General features: G+C 40.0%; 1 protein-coding gene across 1 annotated transcript; it reads left to right on the top strand.

Moving 5' to 3' along the window:
- The first annotated feature begins 2091 nt into the window (after positions 1-2091).
- Positions 2092-25216, top strand: cwf19l2 (CWF19 like cell cycle control factor 2). The gene is made up of 19 exons (XM_004543863.4): positions 2092-2221; positions 4114-4224; positions 4943-5068; positions 5401-5514; positions 5873-5992; positions 6591-6684; positions 9302-9417; positions 10221-10755; positions 12111-12315; positions 13553-13673; positions 14892-14993; positions 18151-18279; positions 18784-18921; positions 23443-23655; positions 23864-23980; positions 24131-24286; positions 24395-24475; positions 24663-24764; positions 24891-25216. The coding sequence occupies exons 1-19, from the start codon at positions 2129-2131 to the stop codon at positions 25029-25031; spliced, it is 2814 nt and encodes a 937-aa protein (XP_004543920.2). The 5' UTR covers positions 2092-2128; the 3' UTR covers positions 25032-25216.
- Positions 25217-25413: the final 197 nt, after the last annotated feature.

Below are 25413 nucleotides of genomic sequence, written 5' to 3'. Positions count from 1 at the left end.
ATGAAGGCATGTATCCAGTACCCATGCATGAGAGTACAGCTGTGTGTAGTTCTCGAATTGCTCAGCTCGGTGTAGCCACTACAGCACAGCATACTGACATATTCACTATGAGTATATGAGGCCATTGTTATGTACTGTTACAGTGTTATTATTAACATTATTATTATCACTATGAGAGATGGGAATCATGAACTGGTTCCCTACAAGAGCTTGTTCCCAGTATTTCAGGTGCTTCAGGTACAAACAACAGGCGAAGCCAGAGCACAATGAAAAGGTTTATTTCATTTGGTACCTGCGATTAATATCATTTCATGTTTGGAAAAATGAGAAATATCAGATGTTATCAATTCCCTTGTTCACAGCTTATAACTGCTGTGATTAGTTCAAGATAAATATGGATTTAATTAATTAAAATATCTTTATGCTCAGTTCTCTCTAATTTTGATGGTATAATGCACTAATGCTGGAGTATAATTGAATAACAACTCCTTCTTTTTCTATAAACACCTTCAAAACTATCTCTCTTTTTTTTTTTTTTTTTTACTAGGCAGCTAAAAGATCGAGTGGATTGTAGGATAATGGGCTATTGATGTCTGTGGAGTGAAGCGTGGTTATTCCATGTGGCTCCTCTGTCAGGTCAGTAATTGATCGGCAGCTCCTCCGGGACCCACAGAGACAAACACATTAGGTGCTGAGACGGCGGATGGGTTGGAGGCTTTTATTGATAGTGGTTTATTGACTAAGTAAAACAGGCTGCATGTGAGAGAAAACATTAACAGAAAAGATGTGAGTGTACAGTAGTGGTTGTTTCAGACAGCAGTTTCAGCACTTGACATTCTGAGACATGTAAAGCTTTAGTGTTTTCCCTTAGGTGTAGCCTATTTATTTGGGAATCTGCAAGACATTTAAATCAGCTCACAGGAGTCAAGAGACATTTCTACTGAAAGCAAGTCCTTTCCTGATCCATAAGTCATATGTGTGATCTGAATAAGACAATAACAAACCTTGATTGATTTCCTCACCAGCCACTTTGCTAGGGACACTTGTTCGACTGCTCATCCTTCCATTCTCTTTCATTTATCCTTATCAGGGTTGCGTGTGGGCTAGATCCTATCCCAGCTACCATAGGGCGAGAGGCAGCCAGGATACACCCTGGCCAATCTGCACAGGGCTAACACAGAGAGACAGACAACCATCTGCACTCACATTTATGACTATGGGCAATTTATAATCCTCAATTAACCTAACCCCACACTGCAGGTCTTTGAACTGCCGGAGGAAGTCGCTTAATTTCTGCAGCAACATTGAGAGGATGTGGTGTAATTTGGCAACAGGAAAGCATGGATTCATCCTACCTATATCAACAGTTCAGCCTGATGGTGGTGTAATGACATGAGGGGTAATTTCTTGGCGAACGTTGGGCCTCTTAGTACCAGCTGGGCATTGTTGTCACAGCTTACCTAAGTCTTCCTGCTGACCATATCGAATTTCTTCTGTGACCAAACTATATCCATCCTTTGATGACCGCCTACAGCAGGATAACACACCATGTCACAAAGCTCAGATGATGTCAAACTGGTTTCTTGATCATGAAAATGTATTCAAATGTCCTCCAGAGTCATGGGATCTAACTCCAGTAGGGCACATTTGGGACGTGGTAGAACAGGAGATTGGCATAATTAGATTAGATGAAACTTTATTAATCCCTTGGATGGGTTCCTCCAGGAAATTCAGTAATAAACAAGAAGCAAATAAATCTGCAGCAACTATGTGATGATAACATGTCAATATAGGTCAAAATCTGGGGAATATTTCCAGCACCTAGCTGAATGACTGTGGATTGTAAATACAGTCTGTATTTATGATTACTATCTTCATTGTAGACACTAAAATCACATTCTGTTGAAGTGAATTAAATTGTCATTGTAAATGTTAACTGTCAGGTGAAACATTGTGCCAAATCATAAGTGTCCATATATAATGAAATAGGATAAGGAGAAAAAATTGAGTCGAAAACATTGGACGACAAAATTACTGCCGTCTTTTTGAACTACAACAACCACAAAACGACAGTAGTCGTAAACCTCAACGCTTTACGACACTTTACAAAAACATTGACGGCGTTGTTATGGCGGAGTACGGACTCAGTTTTGAGAGTACAAGTAGCATCGATGAAAGAAAAGAAAAGAAACGACAGGCACGACAAGAGGCGCTAGAGAAGGTACGAAATGTCAGCTTCCGAAACCGTATCTCTCTGATTAAATCTCAATTTGTTTATTTGCCATCATTTTTGGTTTAAATCATACGCGTTTTATTCAAAGGAAAGCTAGCAAGCTAAGTAGGCTAACACCCACAGTCATGTTAACTCTTAGTGTGAGTGTTTTGTGACACAGCAGCGTCTTTTCAGGGAATTATCCGTACTTGTTATATAAACCGGCACCTTTGTGTCGTTTTTGGTCCCCATTTCTCTGTTGGAAAGCTAACAGGACTTGTGTATCTTCACAATAACCCGATGACATTTGTGTATCTGAACAGGCAGATCCTGTCAGGCTCGTAGAGAGAAGGCAAACACTGAATGAGGCAGATAGCAGACATGTGTTTAACAGATGATATATGCCACAGTGTCAGCTACTCGCGCTGCCCGTTTTAAAGATTAGGACGGCCTCGTTGTTATAATCACATATATACACAGTTTGTCGATTGGGCGTTATCTTTTTGCCGTGCAGCTTTGTTTACACTGTTAGCAGATGGAGGTACTCCCACAGAGTGCACCTGATGATGCCTCCAGTAGATGAGCCACACTATCTGCTTTGCTCACACGTAATTGAGGTGGCTAAAGCAAAGAGTGCCACCTGATTTATTATACTGAGTTTAAAGTGGAATAGAAATGATTAATCAATGTCACACATGTAAACATAAACTGAAAGGCCGTTTAATGTTTAAATATTTGACAACTTCAGCCCTCATCTCCTGTGTAATAAGCAAAACAATGAGTTTGGGGACTGCCTTTTCGATATTGAGCTGTCAAATTCTAATAATTTTTAATGTCAGCTTTTCGGTTTCTGGCCACCGCATCAGGCTAGCTCTGCATCTTCCTGAACTGGTCTTGGAAACTTTGCTCAGATTTTGGTCCTTATTGACGTGATAGCAACACACATGAATTGAGATCTGGTGGCTGAGGAGGGCATCGGAGTACAGTGAACTCATTGACGTGTTAATATTTTTTATTTGTAACATGGTATTTCATCCAGCTGGAAGCAGCCTTCTTAAGATGGACACACTGTGGTCACAAAGGGATAAAAAACACATGCAGTGATATGCAGTTAAACTGTGGCATTTAAACATTGCTAATTTGTTATGAAGGAGCCCAAAGAGTGCCAAGAAAATATTCCCCACACAATTACACAACCACCAGCTGCCTGAACTGGTGATACAAGGCAGGATGAATCTATGCTCCCATGTTTTTTCCACCAAATTCTTACCATATTCTCTTCTGTTATGGCAAGAATCAAGACTCAGCAGATTAGGAGACGGTTTACAAACTTCTGATGTCCAATTTTGGTGAGCTTGTGAACTGCAGCCTCAGTTTCTTGTTTTTAGTTAGAGTGACACCCAGTGTGCTCTTCTGCCACTGTAGCCTCAAGGTTCAATGTGTTGTGGCTTCAGAAATGCTCTTTTGCATACCTTGGTTGTAACGTGTGGTTATTTGACTTACTCTTCCAATAATAATAATAATGGATTGCATTTACATAGCGCTTTTCAAGGCACCCAAAGCGCTTTACAATACCACCATTCATTCACTCTCACATTCTCACACTGGTGGAGGCAAGCTACGGTTGTAGCCACAGCTGCCCTGGGGCAGACTGACAGAAGCGAGGCTGCCATATCGCACCATCGGCCCCTCTGGCCAACACCAGTAGGCGTTAGGGTAAAGTGTCTTGCCCAAGGACACAACGACCAGGACAGAGAGCCCAGGGATCGAACCGGGGACCTTCCGGTTACAGATGCGCTTCCCAACCCCCTGGTGTACCTAATAAAGTGTCTAATAAATATATGTCACAATGCAAATGCTAGTAAAACTTTTGAAGTGTTTATTTCCATTTTGTCATCCAGGCCAAGCAGCAGTATGACAAGGAACAGAGGAGGAAGGAGCTGAAAAGGCAGAGAGGGGAGGACACTTGGATGCTCCCTGAGGTCAACGAGAGGCTGCAGCAGATAGAAGACGTAAGATGGAACATTTATACTCGTGCAGACAGTGCCTTTAGATAGTTGCATGAACCATCCTTACTGCGTTTGCTCAAATATGACTGGCCTCGTAAAAATATGTATTTTTAAGACTTATATTACAGATTTAATACTTTTAATACATTTAATACTTATATTACAAGAAAATAAAACTTTTATTATTTCCTTGAAGTAATGGCTGCTGGTACACTGGGGAACTCTTTGCAGTATAATCATTTCTTAAGTTTTACAGTAGGTTTGTGTAATTGATTTGTGTGCACTTTTCTGTGTTGGAGCAGTTTACGTCATGAAATAATTAAATAGGTAAATATGTTTTTAAATACAATTAATCAGTACATTTGATTAATTATGCATTTGATAAATAATTAATTTTCTATTGAAGGTGTAATTAATGACACATTTTATACAATTATTTATCTATTTTCAATTTTGGTTAATTAATTAGACGATTTATTATTTCATAGTGTATTTATTTAGTTCTTTATTCATTTCATTTTGGAAATGGATGTCGATCACTGTTGGAGACACATTCCTGTGTTTGTTCTTTATTGGAGAACTTTAACCTGGGGAAAAGCACATGTGCATATCTTTTATGATTAAGAAATGATTCTGTGGACATTTTTGACAAATTATGGTTATCTAACAAACTTAAGGTGAAGTTAAGAGAAAATAATCATTCCCTCTGCATCTGCTGCAGGAGGGTTCTGTCAAGAGCAAAAAAAAGAAAGAGAAGAAATCAAAAAAGAAGAAAGAGAAGAAGAAGAAGGCCAAGAAAGAGAAGAAGGCGGCAGAAACAGGAGATGGCTCAAGTGACAGCTCACAGGTAGATTACAGAGTCATTTACTGCAGGATTCCTTTAAGCGTGGCCTCAAGTTAAATCCTGAAGATTTATCTCCGATTTAAAGCTGATATCTGATAAATGAGCAATCGTTGAGCTTTGTAGTTGAAGATTTCATATTGTGACATTTCTGAATGATCAAAGCATGTTTATTTTGTTATAAAGTGACATCCCTGTCAAGTGGCAATGCTATTGATTGAGAAGACTGCAGCTCTTGTCACTCTTTGATTGATTTTTTTTTTTTTATTGCTTCCCTTCTTTGTTATCATTTCCTCTCTTATTCTCTTTTCCTTTTATTTCCTCTGACTCTGTGTCAGGACTCTGAAGATGAGTGGGTTGAGCTTCAGCCTCAGACACAGACTAAAGCCTGGCAAGTTCCCAGTGAGTCCAAACCTTCAGAGAGCGACGTCAGCCCAACACAGAATGTCCAGGTCACTTCCTCAACAAGTCTTTCTTTACTAAATAATTATTAGACTCAGAAAGTAATTTTTCAAGGTATTTTTAATTGTAGAATCAGGTTTCCTGAATGATAATGACCTTTCCTTTTTCATTTTTCATTATAAGAGGCGATGCTGTCTATAGAGATATGAAAGCATTTACACGTGCACACAAGCTTTGTTTGCTTTTAAACTGTACTCATACTCATTAATTACTTCCGTAAAGTAGCAAATTTGAAAATGTTTTTGGAGTTTTTCACTTCTTTGTTTGCTGTATATGAGAGGAAACGTGTTATGTGTTAAGTTGTGTATTTTCCTCGTTTAACTCTCCACTGTCTTTCTCACGCCGCAGAGAGACGAATGGATGACTTTTGACTTCCTGGCAATGAAGACTACATCCACTGCTGATAGAAGGGCTGAGAAAGAACGTCAGAAAGAGGAAGAGAGAGCCAAGGCTCAGGCCATTGAACAGGTTTGTGTGTGTTGTTTTTTTTTCCCCACTTAGTTTCTGGCTGCAGAGTGACACTACTCAAATGCATTGCATCATAATAATCTTTTCAGCATACCATGCAAGAAGAGCAGTTTCTGAATCATCAAATTAAAACGAACCTTCTAGTATTTGCTTGCTTTGTCATAACTACTGGGAGCTGGGTCGTGTGATGAGTGTAGCTTTCTTTATAACTGCAAAATATTCACTGCAGAGTCTCTCACAGGTTGAGCATTAACTGTTGGTGGTGCGTGGCATAGCTACAGTTTAATGTACATATCACATTAATTGTTTTAAGGGTGTAACAGAAAACCTACAGTGAATTATGAGAACTGCTCAGCACAGCACGTCCTTGGATTCCTAACAGGATGCCAGTCAAGTAAGAAGTAGCTTTGATGAACTGCTGTTAAGAAAGTTAAAGAGATCGTTTATGTCCAAATTGTTTCTCTGCAGCTTGGGTCGAACCTCTCACCCAATCAGTGTGAGTGAGACGTTCGTTTGTCACCGCTTACTGTTTTTGTGCTCCTGTTGGATTATTTAAATGAATATAAGATATTCTTTTATGTGTGTTTATAATTCTTAGGCTGGTTTGCACAAATTAGAGCTAAACCCATACTGGAAAGATGGAGGAACTGGACTGCCCCCAGAGGAGATGACTGATTCTGCAGCAAAAAAAGGTAACATACTAGACTCTATTGAGTTTTCCAGTTTTATGATTGCGAAATGTAAACTATTCTTTGAGGATTTTTGTCTCATCTCCTCAGAATATAATTTGATTCTTAATTGTATTTGTTTGTTTCACTTTATCATCAGCGAACATGAATATCCATTAGTTATATTGGTTTAGATTGAAGTGCAGAGCAGCTTATACTCTGTACATAATTTAGAGTAACCTAACACTGAAAATAGTGTGCTACTCAGATGTTCCACCTGTTTGTCCCGTTTTCTGTCTTCTCTTGCTCATGTGACCTTGATTGTCATGTTTTCTCTTCCATCCTTCTCCCTTCTGCTGGGCTTCAGCTCAAGTAAATGAGACATTTGACAAATCCGTGGTTTACTATACTGCCCATTCGCTCAAATTGGTATTTGAAATGTTGGCTTTAAAATAAGTCCCTTAAATGTACATTGATTTTAAAACTGGGCCTACTTAGTAGTGTTGTCTTTGAGGTTATATCACACTTTTTTTCCTGTGTTTTCTCAGCTTCTCTTTTTATGTACTTTAAGGACCTTTGTTCATGTTGGCTTGGAAGTTGAGTTCCATATTTAATTCTCATCCTTTCTTGATTTAGGAAAGATCTTGTACATACTGTTTTCGAGTATTGTAAATAAACGTACTAAATGATTTGTAAAATACTATGCGGGGGCTTTAACATCTTCCCTTCCTGCATGCCTTTTAATTGATGGATATTTTATTTGGATACTCTTACAATCTGAGGCCTCAGAGGAACATTCCTACTATTACAAATAGTGACCCTCTCAACCCCACATTTATATTTCACCCTGAACCTGCCCACATTGAAAAAGACTGATTTCTTTGAGCCACAGTCCTACTCAAGGGAGTTTCTGTAAGTTTGCATTGTTTTTTGGGAGGGTTTTTTATGTGTTTGTTTTTGTTTTTTAATTAGCCAGAGACTTTGCTGGTGTTCTGAATGTGCAGAAGAAGGTAGAATAAGATAAAAAGAAAATAATAAAAAGCATGTTTGTAGACAGAAAACAAAATTGGCCGTGTGACAGGAGAGGAAGAGAAAAGCAAGGCTTCTGAGTCGGGGATTTGGGAAAAGAAAGTGAGAGAGCTGCGTTAAGCTGACAAGCAAATTCAGATATGTACGCACGTGTCTGTGATCTCTATACCATAAGTGAAGCTCCCCTTGAGAGCTCGCATAGCCTCTTGTAAACTTGAATTGAAAGCAAAGCAAAATAGGATGAAACAAAAACAAATACATGGAGTATTCATGTTTAATTCAAATTTAGTGTGGTTGAGGAATGTTGTTCACCTCATTTCTCCACACTTTTTTAAAAGAGAGAGACAGAAAAAAGACTGTAGTCTTATATTTGTACAGCGTGCTTTAAGGACGACAGAGTTTTAGCTTTTTGCTCTCCTCTCTTCAGCTTTGAAGCAGATATTTAAGCAGTGGCGTGCTCCCAAACACAAAGAAATAAAATGCTCATTGCTGACCTTGACCAGAGAGACATTTGGCTTTGGTCGGTGCATTCGTCATGTCGTATTGCTCTGGGAAGTTGGAAGGAACATTAACTTCCCATAGATTTGAGAAATGTGTTTATCTAGTTTTTTCCCACCTCCCTAATCCTGACCTTGGGTTCGTCTCTATTACTCTTCTTCTTTTTGCCTCAGCCTGGCTTTCTTATTTTGTTCACTCGCTTTTTGTGGATTTTTTTTCTTTGTACCTGGGATTAGGTGTTTGTTTTTGGTTTTGTTTTCTTTTGTTTCTATGATGGTGTGTGCAAAAAGTCCACTAGTGAAAGGCCACCTGGATCTACTGTAGAGTTTAATGTAGATAATGCTAGTTAATGTCTGGTACAGGGTTGTCAAACATAAGGCCTTCGGGCTAGAATCAGCCCAGCAAATACTCCAAATCGGCCCATCTTAAGAAAATGTGAAGGTGTGCATACATTTGTAACTTTTAAATGAAATTTATATTTTACAGTTTTTCCTGTTTCCTTTTTTGTAGTTTTGCATCTGTACCCCACCACAGTGATGTTAAAATTCACAATCAAGATATGATTGAACTGCTTAAAATGAATTGGACAGACTAGCTTACTTTTAAATATCAGGATTATTTTTGAAGGAAAATCCTTTGCACCCAGTGACCATGTGAAGTCTAGACCCCGTAGGCTTCACCAAACGTGTGTTTCCACCCTTGAGATGCTCCGCCTGTCCTTTACTGCAGTCACCTTCAGCTGCTGCTTGTTTGTGTCGTTTTTGTAGCATTTTGCATCAGCTCCAAATCTTTCATCTGTGTAATTTGCCATGAAACAAAGAGGGTAGAAGCCTCGCCATGAAACTGCTGTCAGTTATTTGTCCTAATGATTCTGAGCCTTTGAAAATGTGGGGACTGTGTATAAAAATGACTGCAGTTCCAAAACCGATTTGTAAAAATTTTGTAAAACCCTTTGAATTAAAGCAGAGAGCCTGCACTTAAATCACAGCCTTGGTTGTTTGATTTAATTTTGCCTCTGGCATACAGAGGCAAAATGTAAAAAAAATATGTTTATTAAAATAAATGTGTTATTCAAAAACCTAACTGTATGTGTTTTCCCTGTGTATGCCTGCAGGCCCAGTAGTGAATGATGGTGGTCTGAGCTGGCTGAGGAAAAGCTACCAGAGGATGAAGGAGCAGGCAGAGAGGGAACAGCGCAGCCTCAGTGATGTGGTGGCTGAGAGATACGGAGTGAGAATTAACTTTTGCTGCTCTGACACATTCGCACACATACATGTGCACGTAACGGATGATGACGCTGCATAACAATTGAGATTTGGACATAAAAACATCGACTGACGTTCACGTTTATCTTAGTAAGAAAGGCTTAACTGTCAAAGCAAATGCACTTAGAAGACGAGGATTTATGCACACATATTCCCTCACTACTGTGGGAGGAAAGAGACACCTTGGACACCTTGTTCTATTATTAATCTGTGTCTTTGCTGTTTGACATCACACACACACACACACACACACACACACACACACACACACACACACACACAGTGCCTGGTGTCCTTTGTTGTGTCACTTTCAGCAGTTTCAGCGTTTGTGCATCTATTTATCAGCGCAGAAAAAATTCACTGTCAGAACATTGTGTGAATAGAGCGTGTGTGTTTTTCTGTGTGCATGACTTCTGTTTCCTTTGTCAAAACTTTGTCAGCAGCGCAGCTCTTGTTTCTTATAGTAACGCAGCTGACTTTCAGCTTAGTCAGGCAGCCAGAAAGCTGCTGCTTTTTTTTGCCTGATTCATGTTGAACTGCAGTAAAAATACCTTCAGAGTCACCTGCATCTGAGGCCAACAAAATTTTTACACATCAGAGTAGCCTGCTGGAAATTATACACCAGATACATTATGCATTCACTCTATTGTTTCCTGCCACTTTTTGTTTTATGTGCCTTAGGTCCAGAGTAAAGTTCAGGTATGTGATCTGAAGATCTGAACTGAGAACATTTGCCTTGTGGTGTTTTGTATTTCTGTCTTTTTATAGTCAATGGAAGAATTTCAGCAGAGACTTGATGAGGCTGAAGAAGCTATGTACGACCAGAAGAGAAGAGAAGGAGATGGCACAAGCAGAGGCGGGTGGAGGAAAGGAGAAGAGGAGTACAGGGAGAGGTGGAAGAGAAAGGATGAGGACGGGGAAGACAGAGATCGGTGGAGAAAAAATGAAAAGGACAAAGAATCGTCATCGGAAAGCCGAGAAAGATACCACGGTGGAAGGGGAGGGTATAGAGGAAGAGAGGAGGAGCGAGGTCGAGATGGAGACAGGTATAGAGAAAATGAAAAGGATAGAGAAAGGAACAGGAATAGAGACAGAGAAGGAGAGAGGGACAGGGATAGAGGACGAGGCAGAGATGCAAGCAGAGAGAAAGATGGGGATAGGTGTAGGGATGGAGAAAGAGAAAAGGGTAGGACTGATGCAGCAGCATCATCTTCTGGGCAAAGCTGGAATCAACGCTCCCTCACGCTTGGATCATTGCAAGGCCGCTTCCTCAAACCCTCAGAAGATGATGACAGTGGTGAAAGTGAGTTTGCATCAAGACCTTTTCTTATATGTACAAAGAAGCATCAATATATTAATCCCATTTAGGGAACATTTGCTACATAATGCTACAGTCATTATAGGAAAAACAGCAATTGGAGATCATGACATGGCCATAAGAATTGTGACCATGCACTATTAATTTGTGATCTTATTCACTTTGCTTTGAAGACGGTGAACATGTCTGCGACCACTCGCAGTCAGCTGATGTTTACAAAGCAACTTGAGTGCATCGAGATGGCGTTAAAACTGTGATAAGACAGTCTGCTGTCAGTTTACAAGGTAGACGGTGGAAAAAAATGCTAATCTGTTGGCATCTACAAACAGAAATTCACATGCAGAGTCCAGCCAGAACCTCATAGATTTGAATTAGAAATTCAGAAATTCCTCCACAAATTCTGATGTAGTTGCTGTAGAATCACATTTAACCACAAAATGGCATATATGGTGTATAAATATGGAATATAAATCCCATATAAATATGGGATTATAACCAGAGTCATACAGTTGGCACCCATTTGAGTCAAGTCACCTCTTGAAATCAAATCAAATCACTTTTATTGTCACATCACATGTGCAGGTACATTGGTACAGCTCTTGCAAAGAGACGTATTGCAGATCTGCAGACCTTTGCTGAGAGTGATTGCAGTCAGTCTGAGTCGGACTGCGATTTTTTTCGGAGGCAGGTTTCCTCCCACCAGGCAACCTATACAATCAAAAGTGATCGCCAGAGGCTGAGGGTGCTGCCTCTGAGTGACTACTTGGCCATTATAACTGCTTGCGATCGGTCACTTGACGATGCAATCACTGGGTAATCAATTTTTGTTTTTCGGTTGTTTTTTTTTTCCTTTTATTTTCTCCTTAGTCAAAAGGAGGTGGCCGTCTTATTTTTAATCCTGTGTGAGAAAACACCAAAACACCTTAACGTTGCTTCTTTCAATGTGGATAAGCAGCAGCTCCACTCTAAACCCCCTCCTGAACGAGTGAACTCCTCCTCCTATGCTAAAGTCCATCCACCCTTCGACGAAAGCTCATTTTCCACACTTGTGTCTGTGATCTCATTCTTTTGCCTTTAAAAATTAACAATAATAATGTCAATAAAAATGTCAGCCCAAGGTTAACAAATTTATGAAGTTTCTCAGCAACGATGCTTCATCTGGCGGCACATGGCTACATAACATTTAGGACACTACTATTTACCATCATTGGGCATCAGTTACAATGATTGCAATTAGTCTGCGACTGGTACGTTTGGTACCGACTAGTGACAGAAGAGACGATTAGTCATCTTGTCAACTATTTGTGCACGTCCCTAATCTTTAGTTCGTTCCTCTCCAGCTCCTCAGCGTCTTCCTCCTCCTGCACGACCATCCAAAGGGTTCCTGAAACCCAGCTCTGATGATGAAGACTCCAGCAGAGCTCCAGCCTGGAAGAAGAGCAGCAGTCCTGCCTGTGAATCTGACACCTCTGATAAACCACAACAGGAAAACAAGAGAGATGCTGAGAAGACTGTAACTGTTCCTCAACCTGCTGCACCACCAAGGTTTAAAGTTTTTTAAAAATTATTTTAATGCATAAAAACCAAAACTTTCTATGATGTTAAACTGCATAAAGCTGCAATAGGTGCAATTTATAAACATTCTCATATTTTTCTCTCCTACATGCTAGCTTACCTAATAATATCTTAACCACTGTTGCATATGAACAGACAGACTAAGCTCTAAGCTTAGCCAGTTGTCTTTTATCTATGCTGTTTTTTGTTTGTTTGTTTTTTTGCTGTATCTAAAACTGTAAATGGCCCCTGCAGCGGAGTTTCTGCCACAATGCTGTTTGCTCCATGTTTCTGGTGTCGGACATCAGTCACTTTGTGAAAGCATTTGTTATGAGCTCCTTCACACAGCGTTTCCCAGTAGTCAGACTGATGCAGTTTAGCTAATTCCACCATGCCCCCTGCAAGTCTTCTTTTTAAAAAAAAAAAAAAAAAAGAATTTCCGTCTCTCTTATTCGCCTCTGTATTATACATACATACATACTAATCTCAGACAAAACCTTTTTAGAACAGGGTTTTCAGCATAACCTTGCGTTTCTAACACCGAAATGTTTAATTTATTTTGCAATTTGTGAGACAAACATTATGAAGAATTTAAAAATAACTGCAGTAACTTCAAGTCCAACATGGTCCTTTGTTGTAGGCCAGATGTTGGAGTATCAGTGCTATGTAAAGGCTTCACAGTTGTTCTGTTTTGCCTCATTAAGCTGAGTTGTTTGGGTAAAACGGCACTCAGAACCCCTGCAGCATGAAATGAGTCTACAGTGTGGCAGCAGCATGAAATGATGCTGTGAGAAGTGTAATAGCCTAGAACGACGCTTCCCAGGCTGCAGAGCTAATCCTTCAAGGCAAGGATGTAATGATCTCTGGAGGGCTCAAAGACTCAAATGATTCATAGCACATAAACGCAGAAGCAAACAACTATATGGTTAAAATTAAAACCTTCACAAATACATTTCCAATTAGAAGATAAAGCCTCTTATCAGGGTGGCATCATTGTGTCTTTGAAAGCGGCCGTTTGGAAGGTGGAGTACGGAAAAGTCTAAAGGAAAAGAGGAACACCGTTCAAGTGAATTTTTATTTTTTAAACTTAATGGACAATTTAATTTTGCAGGTTTCTATTTAGAGTTATGAATTTGACATATAGTAAATCGGTGACATGTTTTAAATTTTCCTTTTCACCTCTTTGTTTTAGTGCACCCTTCAGTCTCTCCTCTGTGTGTTTACCTAGGGCTGAGAGCGAAGGCGAGGAAGAAGAAGAGGAGGAGGAGGAAGAGGTTCCACTGTTGTCAGAGGAGGAGCTGAACAAACTAGGGTCCAAGCTAATAAAGGCAGAGATCATGGGCAATACGGTGAGGCAGTTATTTATTACTGCTGACCTTCTGTCAACCTGTTTTAACTCGGGCATTAATTTCCTCTAAAGCAGCAAAATATGTTGAACTGCACTACATTCAGGAGGGCCCAAGACTAGACCTGTTACTCCTTCACACCAAAAGGACCCAGTTGAGGTGGACACCACCTGGGTGAGGTGTTTCAGTCCACCTGGGAGAGGCCCTGGGGCAGAACAAGGGGAAGCACTGGGGAGAACGTGACTCACGGCTGGCCTGGGAATGTCTTCCTAGAACAGCTGGAGAACGATGTCTGTTAGAGCTTAGAGACTTCTTAGACTGCTGCCCCAACACCTGGACCTGGATTAGTGGCAGCAGATGGATTGATGGATACAGAAACGCCTTTAGAACTGACTGTATGCTACAAACATCATTCATAACGGAACATTGTCCGGTTTAATGCAACCTCCCGTTTTGACACAGAGTTGAAAAATCCTCTGGTATTGTGGCAATTCAGTATTCAGTTTGATTAATCGCTTGTATAGTACAATAGTCTCAGATGATCAATAGCATATAAACACACATGGATATGACTACATGAATAAGTCAGAATTTGTTGATGTGAAAAAACCTCTAAAGTTCATATTTGTTGTGAAATCCAGAGTTAAGTTGTTCGGCTTTGTGGGAGAGTTGATATTGATTTGCCTTTCCTCGGCACATATGCTTCAACTCTCATCTTTGGATGGATTTAACAGCACATCAGGGGATCTGTTAATTTATAGCATTCATTGATCCGCGCACTCGAGCCTTCCTCTGTCTGTTTTCCTGTGTCGATTCTAAGAGTGCTATGGGATTTCTTCTGGTGCGTGTCAGAGCTGCCTGTTACAGTGTTACCATCCTGGCTATAATCACCTCCCTACATGATAAAGCAATCAAACTATGTCTATGTTTGCACACCTGTGTTCCATAAGTGCAGTTCACAGTCACACACTTGGCTTTAATGAAGGTATCAGTGCACTACACTCACCTCCCACTTTATTAGGAAATCTTACTAAACTGTGGGGACTTCCTTCTCTTGTTTATACTCACCTGATCAGGTCTGAAAGGATCTTTGATTGGTCAAGGTCTCCTGTCTTGGGAAAGTTTTCTCTAAAGCTTTAAACTTATGTTATATATGAACATTGTGTTCTTTGTGTTATAACTAAATTTCTGTTTTTGTGTGTGTGTCTGTGTGTGATTTAGGCCGTCATTGAGAAGCTGAAATCACAACTGGAAGCAGCTCATAAAGCCAAAGAGAAACATGCTGCCAGGAAGAAGCTACAAGAAGCAGCCAAATCAAACCAGGTCTGTAGATACTTTACAAAGTCACCATCTAACTTTATCTAACTAGTTATTGAAAAGGGAGACAGAATATTAAAAACACCTCTCAATAACACAAGATGACCATGAAGCTGTGCGGTTGGTTACAGGGTTGTTCTCAATGCGGTTTGCTTTTCGTGCGAAAAGCCGTGTAGCATTCCTAAATGACACAAAGATGGTCGAACAAGACAGAGAACAAAACATTTTTATTTTTCACAAAAAGGAAAACATGTTTTTGTACGTTTCTTTATTCCCAGCTTTAGAAACTGTCCCTAAAGACACCTTCCAGATCACAGAAGTCTGACCATGTCAGCTTCACATCCGAGTCACTCAATTTTTGTGTTACGACAGCAGCCTTAGTGGGTCAGACCTAAAAACATTTACGTATCACTTTTAGTGTGACATAAGACTAATCCACATCTATTAATGCATAGATATGTATAAGATTATGACCTCCAAGGGAATGGAGGAACCCCCACCTCCCCACCCCACCCCCCTAAAAAAAAACACATCCAGAAATTTTGTTTTGAAATCTGTAAGACTATGCAGACAGGAATGAGCCATGCAGCTGTGGAAAGATGCAAAGGAGGCTCAGAATGACTTCCTTAGAGAAGTTTTGAGCCGGATGTCTGTTTTTAGCAGCATTCTCACATATTTATATCCAGCACCCAATGTTGCACACTCACCGTGGCTTTCTCACTTGTTAGTATATCTAAATGAAAGCATGAAGAACAAGAATGTAGCAGTGACCTGTTTCTAAATGATAGAATAACAGCATTTTAGCAAAAGTGATAAGGCCAGCACTGTTACACATCCTGTATCTGAAAGGGTGAAAGGGCTGATATATACAGGACTAAACGTGTCCTGTGTATATAACACACACACACACACACACACACACACACACACACACACACACACACACACACACACACACACACACACACACACACACACACACACACCTTCAGATGTAAGTGAACTCTGCTGTCATGGGGGACTGCTTGTAAAAATAATTTATTTGTTTGAAGTCGTGTTTCTGTTCAGCTCTTACGTCGCGCTGTCTGGAAACTGCTCCTGTTCAGCCGCTTCACCAGATTCCTAATGAGACACAAATGTCTTGTAGTGTGCTGACGCACTCTCCTATCAGAGGTCAGGATAAGTGTGCATGATGTATGTATGTGTATATGTTTGAAATAAGAGAACACCAGTGGGGCCAAGTGAAAGGGGCCGGATGCATGTGCTACCATGTCTGTGTCCATAGCGCAGACAATTCAGTCCTCTAACGTCAGGGCACTGCTTCTTCTCTACTTACTGTCTTACTAATGTCTTTTCTGGCTTCACACGCAGCTGGATACCCAGACAAATGGTTGCATATTTCTTAGATGAGCAGACGCTCAACAACTTTATAAAGACATGAAAAACAGTGTGATTATTCCTATAATCTGTAGATCATTATTTGTAGGTTAGGCCAGATTTATCCCCAAGAAAGGCTTCCCTGTCCAAATGAAAGGACTAGAATGAAATACCTGGTAAGGGTTCAGGGGAAATGTAATAATTCTTAGGTTTTAGTGCACTTATCAGCCGAGAGGTACTTCAGCACTGTAAAGATGAAGTGGTTTTGATTTGCACTCATTTGAGATCCTTCCAGTTTGTGTTGTTATAGAAGGCAGTTGGCTTCTTTTCAGTGTTCAGTGTTTTGACTCTTGTTGAATGTCTGGCTTGTATTTAGTGTTTTTTTTTTGCAATGTGTGGAGACTTAAGGCCGTACTATAGTGACTAACGTGGAGGAAATATTCTCTTCTATTATTTAGATTTTTGTCTTCTCACCCATAGAGATGGGAATCACCAGGCACACCACAGTAGAATATTACACAATACTTCACTGCTCACATAAGATTATTGCAATTTTTGACATTTTGTGAGATGCTGAGTTTTGCAATAACAGATATTGTGATTTATCACATTTTTCAACTGGAAATTATCTCCTTAAAGTTAAACTTTGTCATATCTTTTAATTCAATAAGATAAAGTTATCCTACTCTTGAAATGAAATCGTCAAGTATACCAACACTGTGACTGAAACCTGCCATAAATGTTGCTTCGAGACAGTCGGTCTGCGATCGCTGTGATACGTGATCGAATGGGTTCAAGCTAACAATCTGTTTCTGATCGGAAAATCCTAAAAACCGAGTAGAGCCAAGCTGAGCAGGTGCTAGTTGAAAAGAAGCTTTTGTCACCACATGTTGCAATCGGTAGATGCAAAGAAGATGCTGTCTTATTTTGACCCACGTGACTGAGACATTGGATGCTCTGAAATAGGAAGTAGCTTTGTCAAGCTTGGTGCGCCCAGTGTTGGATGTTTTTTTTGTTGAGATGTAAGTTTGCTCATCTAACATTACTGCAGGATTTGCGTGCATGAGGCCAGCCCTGTTGTTCATAGTAGTCCCAGAGTATTTTAATGTATTTAATAAAGTATCTGTATTTTGTGTGCCTCTGTTGATAAAATGATACAATATCGCCATGTATCCCCACCCTGACCACCCAGTTTTCATTTTCATGTGGCGTCCTCTCATCTTCTTTGTTCTTCTTTCCCGTCTGCCTGTCAAAACTTTAAAACTTTAATTAAACTGCAGTTACACACGTCTTTCCTTCTGTATTGATCGAATCAAACTGATAACTCTCACCAAAGTAAAGATTAGGAGAGTATACGTAAAATATGGAGACGTTAGTCCTGTGTTTTATTCAGAATGATATGAAAGCTCAAGTCCAGCCCTTTCAAGCCATTTAAAATTTCACTGCAAGTAGGATGTATTTTTATTCTGAAGGAGCCCAGATTATTAGTTGAAACTCAGCTGCTTCCTCTGTCTCGACAGCCTGTGAAATCTGACAGATCCACAAACATTAGATCCATCCTCCTCCTTTGCAGTGATCTGAGTGATGAGACTGAAAACGTCACCTTGCTAGTACATTTCAAATAGTTTTCTTTTTTAAAATATCATCAAAACTTGTTTTTAAAATTACCTTTCTTGTTACAGTTTGTGGTTGTTGAATGGTTAAAGGTTGAGCGCCTGCACAGATATAATTTTGTGTATTTACAGAATTAAATAGACCTTAAAATTACCCACTTGATTTGTTTCAGGCCTCAGATGGGACCAGTGAAGACCGGGAAATCCTGCTGTTCAGAACAGATGAGTCAGGTCGGGCCTGGCCTGTCAATGCCCCATCTGGACCTCAGGAACAGCACGGAGGACGGCGAAAGAAGAAACCGGTAAGGAAAGAAAAATTATGTAATGCAAGAAATTAGATAAATAATCTATTTGTTGTATCAGCTTGCCAACGCTTGGGGGGAAGGAAAAAAAAAAAAGACTGAGAGGGTCCTGGGCATTGATGCAACAGAGGTGTTGAGAGATGGGGAGCTAATAAGAGGCTTGTATCCAGCTATTTGACTTCTTTTTTTTGTGATATTCATCGTGTGTGAAAAGACAACAAGCACCTGCCTCTGAGCTGAAACTTGTATACAAGAAACAAAGCCCTCAGTTTATGGTCATTATAAATTTATAGAGCAGTCTAGTCTCCTTTATTCTTCCTGATTCTTTTTTTCTGTCCACTGTCTCGCACCTCCTGTCAAATATATGATTTCAGATGTTTTGAATAGACTTTAATCTTCTGGGAGTGCTTATTTTAAACATCACACCCAATTTCCAGTGATTTCAAAAAAATCTTGTCTCTCTTTGCTTCTTTTTCATACTTCTGTCTTTCTGTCTCGTTTCAGATCGAGACGCATGTTGACGGTGAGCGTGTCCGTTACTTCCAAGATGATGACAATGTCGGTCTAAAGGAGATGGTGAGAAGGGAGAAGATGAGCTCTGCACAGGATCAGAATGCCCTTTACTCTCGTATGGCTGCCAAGGTAAGAAGACATTTCACCATAATTGTGCAATATCTTTATTTAACTTCTGAAATGCTTATTTATTTACAATATAAATCGTATAATCTCTTTTTTTTTAGTGTTTAGGTTTGAACACAAGCCGACTAACACAGAGAAAAGCTAAAAATCAGCCCAAAGAGACTTCGAAGCAATCGCTACTGCTGTTGTACTGTAGAACCATTTGTAGGGAAAAATGGAGGCTACAGTGCTAAAAGCCTGATCAGGTTCAGGCTGTGAGGATGGGGTTGGCATGCACTCAGGCTTAACATTGCTCTGGATACCTTGTTAACTTTGTGTTAGCATGTTGTTTGTGCAGATGCTTTCAAAGACCGTATGTTGTGTTAGCAGTATAATGCAATTTTTTCCTGTCCTGGATGCAGATTGCGCTTTACCGTTTCACTCTTGTCCTTCTACGCAATTAAAAAGAAAGGTAATGTCCATTTCCCCACTCCTCAGAACTTGTATATTTCCACCATTTTCTACAAACTCAAATCAGCTGATTGTAGTATCAACTGATCAGGGCGCACACCTGGTAATATGCAGCCACTGCATCTCCAAAAGACTGGAAACTTTCACATTGGAGCTTTGTTCTGCAGTGCGTAATATTCATGTCAGTGTCTTCTCGACATTGTATTTGCTTTGTTACTCAGGACAGCAAAAAATTAGTTGATTAAAAAAATTAATGAAAAGCTCAACCAAGTTTTATCCCTGCAGGACCAATGAGGCGCATCTTTTACACCTTTTCTTTGTTTTGTTTTTAATTTAAATTTCCTCATGTTTGCGAACAAACAGGGCTCCTGTCCACAGTCCTGAAACAACAGCTAAGCAGTGTGCGGTATCCCTGCCACTATATTATTTTATATTTTATCTAGGAAACAGAAATAAAGGAGGCAAAAGTAGGTTTTTATATTAATTAAGGACATAGTGGATCCAAACAAACAAAAGCCGGTTTCAATCTTGGGGGCTGGTCTTGAGTCACATTGTAGTGGATACATGGAAAAGATCTCTGGTTCGAGTTAAGTTAAGGAGCAGATACAAACCCATCGGGGGTCACAAGGCGGTGTGCTGCCAGAAGCTGGTCTCAAACCTGGATAAATGGCAGGTTTGCATCAGGAGGTGAATCTGCTGTAAAATCTGTGCCAGTCCGACTGCTCTGGCTACTCCCTTTGGAAATAAAGGGAGTAGTCGAAAGCTGCTTCTTTGAGTCTGAGTTCTTTGAGTTCATACATGCTGTCAGGGATGGGTTTTGTTCTTCTCCCATTTCAGACTGGGTTCATACACTGAAAAAATGTAAGCAATCAATGAACCTTGACAAATGCAGGGCATATTGATTTTGGTCTGCTTATACCCCTGGCAGCAGGTAAGATCAGCAACACACAAACTTGAAGATAGTGGACACAAAATATGGCAAAACTAACTATGTATGCATGTTAATGTGAAAGATTACCCCCCTTTTTTTCTGTCACACTTCTCTGAGGAAAACGGCAGCATTTAAAATTTGCACCGTCACATCAGTGTTTGGTTCGATGTCATTATTGGTTTCTCTCCACTACTAGCTGTCTCTGTGAGACTCTCTCAGCCACTGTGTGGTTGAAATAGACACACAGCAGAAGATGAGTTCTGACAGGTTGCGGTGCGTGTGTCAGTCTATCAGCAGCTTTGCAGCCCGCACTTTATCATGCGCCAAGACACATTTTCCTCTTTCCTCCTTCTCATGTTTTTTTAGCTGTTTGCTTCTTCTCTTGGTGCAGGTTGGAAAATGATAAGAACCTGTGCAGAAGTCATAGAGTGTGTGTATGTGTGTGTGTGAGAGAGAGAGAGAGAGCAAAGCGTTAATAAACAAAAGGATGGAGGAGTTGCTATGGAAATTAAAAAAAAACCACACACTTAAGCTCTGTCCACATTTTTCCTCGTCTCTGCCTTTCTTACTCGTTTACGTTCTCTTGCTGTCTCAGTCACTCAGCCTCACTTATATATTCACTACACATATGTGTGTCTAAAATCTCACACGCACAGACACGTTCTGCACCTACAAAGAGTGACACTAAAAATACATCTACAGTTACCATGGCAGGACTTCTATAAATACTGCTAATCACAGCTATAGATTGATGATTTACAAAGAGAAAGACAAACTCTCTATTCTCTCTTGATATCACACTCTGCTTCCCTCTTCGGCCCTTCCTTCTTATCTTTTCTGCTTTATCTATAATTATCCGTCTAAGCCTTTTATCCGCTTGTCCGTGTTTTTCTCAGTTTTATTTAACTCTTCTCCGTCTTCCTCTCTTATCCCTCCAATTCTCACCAAGCCAGTCGTATGACTTCAAACGTGTTGGTTACATTTTCCAAAAAGCATAGGTGCTTGTTTGTAAATGTGGGTTTTTGTATGCAGATGGTACGGCTGAAATGGTCATCTCAGGCGGCCCATCTGGCTGCGTGTCTGTTCAGCCAACTGTTTGGTCCAGAGCACGATATCTCCCCAACTACTGAACAGCTGCTCACCACAGTGCCATCAAAATAACCCTGAATTTACCTTTGAGAGGCCTTTGTTGTGGTCCTGATATCTTTGATCGGGTGTCTTGAGGTAGATAGTTTTTCCTGATTTTGTTAATTGGAAAAAAAAAGAAATAAATAAAAATTAAACAAGTCGCAAATTCGCTCAAATCAGATAGCTGTGTTTGGATCATCCTATTGTCCTCTTTTGAAGCATCAACTTTTAAGAGAATTGTATTATATTTTGTATACATTCATTTTGTTGTCTTTATTCTTTTTAAGCATAATTTAGGATGTTTGTAGTGCAGTAAAAATACCACAGCTTAAACGAAAAGCAGATGTGAAATTTAAAAGTGAAATAAGAGGTCAAATGTGGCCTGATGTCTGGATGCAAACTATAATGTGATTTTTAGTACCCGTATTATTTCCTGAGTGTTGCCAATACAAACAAAGACAGCTGAATTTTAAGCACAGTTTACAGATCAAAGATATTTTATGAAAGTTTGACCTCTTCTTCAAGGTCAAATAAGGTCACAGTCAAAGTAATTTAATATTTAACATCCGCATATATCATGTGTTGTCAATACAAACAATGGCAGAACAAAACACAGTTTTAAATAGCAATGTATAGCATTATTATCACTTTGAGCTTCAGATCAATTTGTTGAACTTGAAGGAGAGGTCAGAGGTCAAATGTGAAACATTGTAAATCTTTATTTGGTACTTTCTGTACTGTTGACAATACACACCACACTTCATATTTATAAGTTTTAAGGCTTTTTGTCCATTTTTGACCAATAAATCATTAAGTTGACCTTGAAGACGTTGATGGATGAAAGGCAGATTTTAAAGGATTGTTAACATGAATTCACTCCTCCACAGTTCAGTTAAAACTTTTCATGCTATCGGGCTTACAGACAGAAAGAATGACACACACACACAAATGCCACCAAAACAGAACGTCCTTCATTGATGCAACAAATGACTAATTGTTTTATCTTGCATGTGAAAAAAATTTAATTGATTAACATTCCCACACAAAAAATGGCATGCTAGTTTATTTATTTATTTTCAACAATCACATATTTCATAATGTAAACAGTGACTGCAGTGCATGGATATCCAAAAACAAAAGAAATGCAGCTTTGTGTGGCTCTAATGCTGTTTTATCAAGAACACACAACGTAGTTTTCTTTACCGTCACCGTGCATTTTAACATTTTTCTGGAAACGTTATGGTCGAACATCAGATATGTCGGTGTCTTGTGGCTACAGCAGCGTGCTGTATTCACGATGTATAATTTAAATTGCATCAGGAGTGCATCCGTAAATAAAACATCAGCGGTGATAGTGAGGACTGACAGCATGGTTTGGTTGATTTATTGCTATCGTATAATGCTTAATTAGTCTGTGTGAGAGTGCTCGTGATGGCATGTGTGCAGTAAAATAAAATTGTCTGCTCTTGGCTTAATGCGGTATGTGCTTTTGCACACTTCTATGCCCTCACACTCACTCCTACACACACACACACACACACACACACACACACACATTCCCACCCACACTAAAACTAATCCAATTTTCACTCTCACACACTCACTCCTACACAGCGTATCATGTACACACACACACTTGAGCGACGCTTGACTCTCGCTCTCTCAAATACACACAGATTCCAACCTGTTGCTGGATCACCATGGTGACAAGACTCAGACGTAGAAACACTAGAGTCAGCGTCCTGACGAATACTGTTAATGCACAGAGAGTCGACACCTGCGTGCATTTAGTTGACACTACAGCAATGACTTAATTAATAAATAATGACAGTTTCAATCGCTTTACTCTTTTTAAAAATGTATGTTTTCTCTTTTTGTTTGAAAGTCTGAAACAGGAATTTCAAACCGCAAAATACACAAAAAACAACATCAGACATGAGAGAAAATGTATAGAGACGCCCCCCTCACCGTTTCTGTCTCCGTCTCTGTCTCTTTATCGCTCTCCTCTAATCTAGATGATGGGGAAGACGGACGGCGACAACTACACGCTGGACGACATGTTTGTGTCGAGCGCAGCGCAGCGGGAGGGTGAGGGGAGGGAGGAGGAGAGGATGAGGAACAAAGCCATCGGGGAGAGTAGGAGGCTGGCTGCCTCAATGGAGAAATGCCAGCACTGTTTCAGCAGCAAAGAGCTCCAGAAACACCTTATAGTGGCGATAGGAAGCAAGGTAAGCGCTGGTTAACGCAGGCTGTTATGGGACAAGTAAAAGGAATCTGTGCTGGCATACTTGCACAGATTCAAGGTATAATTGGAAATATAGATGATAAAGGTGGGCTGTGATTACTTTTGGAATGTCGAGAAGGTTTAAACCACATAGATTTATGCATGCTTTGCTAAATTTCATCTGTGTCTGTGTGTTGTGATCTTGTTCTTAGGTGTACCTAAGCCTGCCCGCAGGAGTGTCGATGACAGAGGGCCACTGTCTCATCTGTCCACTCCAGCATCACTGCTCTGCCACTGGCATGGATGAGGATATATGGGCAGAAATGCAGGTTAGCCCATCAGTGCTGGGAATACTGTTGCTCCAGGCTACAGGGACAACTTTTATCTGCATTTATAGAACAGTGGCAGAAATCATTGGAGCCAAATTGCTGCTATAAAGTGTAACTGAGCTCACCTCTGTGCCACTTTACTGCCCTCAGCTGTTCCGACGTACTTTGGTGCGGATGTTCGAGGCCCAGGAGCTGGACTGTGTGTTCATGGAAACGCACATGAATCCCCGCAGGAGACAGCACATGGTGTTAGAGTGTATCCCACTACCCAAAGAGCTGGGAGATATGGCACCTATCTATTTTAAGGTGTGTGGACCTCCTATCTCTCATCAGTCTAATTGAGTGTATTGGTTGCTTTGGGGTTTAAATAGCCTTTCTATTGTGGTTTTTAAAAAACAATCTGTGTTCTCTTAGAAAGCTATCATGGAGTGTGATGAGGAATGGGCCATGAACAAGAAGGTTGTCGACCTCTCTTCGAAAAGCATTCGGCAAGCTGTAGGTTAATTTTTACTCTGCGCAGTTAATTCATTCTTAATCTGGTTACTTAGTATTTCTCTCTGTTTTTGTTCTGCCCTCTGCCTTGTGTTGTTTTCTGTGCAACTTTTCTTTCAACTTTCTTCTTCTGCTCCTCTGTGTTCCTTTTGAAATGGTAATTTTCATTTTTATTTTATTGCCTTCCCAGGTTCCTCGGAGTCTGCCATACTTTGCCGTAGACTTTGGACTCCAGGGGGGCTTTGCTCATGTCATTGAAAACGAACAGAAGTTCCCTCATTACTTTGGCAAGGTCAGCGGGTGTTTTGAGACTCTTACACGTCATGCATCTCCTTGGGCTTTTTTCTTTCGTTTTTTTTTTTCTGGTTACAATACAGTAAAATTTCAGTACGAGTGACCTCTCTTTCTTCTATTACAGGAAGTTGTAGGAGGCATGCTGGACTTGGAGCCTCGGCGTTGGAGAAAGATGATTAAAGAAAATTTTGATGACCAGAGGAAGAAAGTGTTACAGTTTTCACAGTGGTGGAAACCACATGACTGCACCAAGACTCAGGGCTAGAAAAATTCTGTTTTATTGTTTTGTTGTACTTCTTACACAAACCACCATGTGTTTCCCAGTGCAGGGATCGCATTTGATGAACCTGGTGTAGAGTCCCAATTTGGAATTTAACATAAATGTGCTACTAGCAATGTTACCATGAGATAATTTTCACTGAAATAAAAATAAAAGGACAAATGAAGAAATGTGTTTCAAAAGTTTGTTTCAGTTACATATGTTTGCATAATAAATGCATTTTGTCGCTACATATATGCAGTAGATAGTATGTGTAAAATGTTAAAATAACAGTTTTATGTGACCATAATAGATCATTTCAAAACTTTTCCCACATTTAATGTGACCTCTAACCTGCACAATTGAATATAGTTTACATCTGAGAGGT

The sequence above is a fragment of the Maylandia zebra genome, linkage group LG14 (genome assembly GCF_041146795.1).
Source record: "Maylandia zebra isolate NMK-2024a linkage group LG14, Mzebra_GT3a, whole genome shotgun sequence".
In the NCBI taxonomy this organism is placed as follows: Eukaryota; Metazoa; Chordata; class Actinopteri; order Cichliformes; family Cichlidae; genus Maylandia; species Maylandia zebra.
The sequence above is the reverse complement of the archived record's forward strand: the minus strand, read 5'-3'. Positions and strand labels throughout refer to the sequence as shown.

What these genes read in the sequence shown, in the direction of transcription:
- cwf19l2 (XM_004543863.4), top strand. Translation starts at nt 2,129, where the DNA reads ATGGCGGAGTACGGACTCAGTTTTGAGAGTACAAGTAGCATCGATGAA. An exon ending in TGATTCTGCAGCAAAAAAAG is followed by an intron (nt 6,685 to 9,301) that starts GTAACATACTAG and finishes GTATGCCTGCAG; the next exon opens with GCCCAGTAGTGAATGATGGT. An exon ending in GACGGCGAAAGAAGAAACCG is followed by an intron (nt 18,280 to 18,783) that starts GTAAGGAAAGAA and finishes GTCTCGTTTCAG; the next exon opens with ATCGAGACGCATGTTGACGG.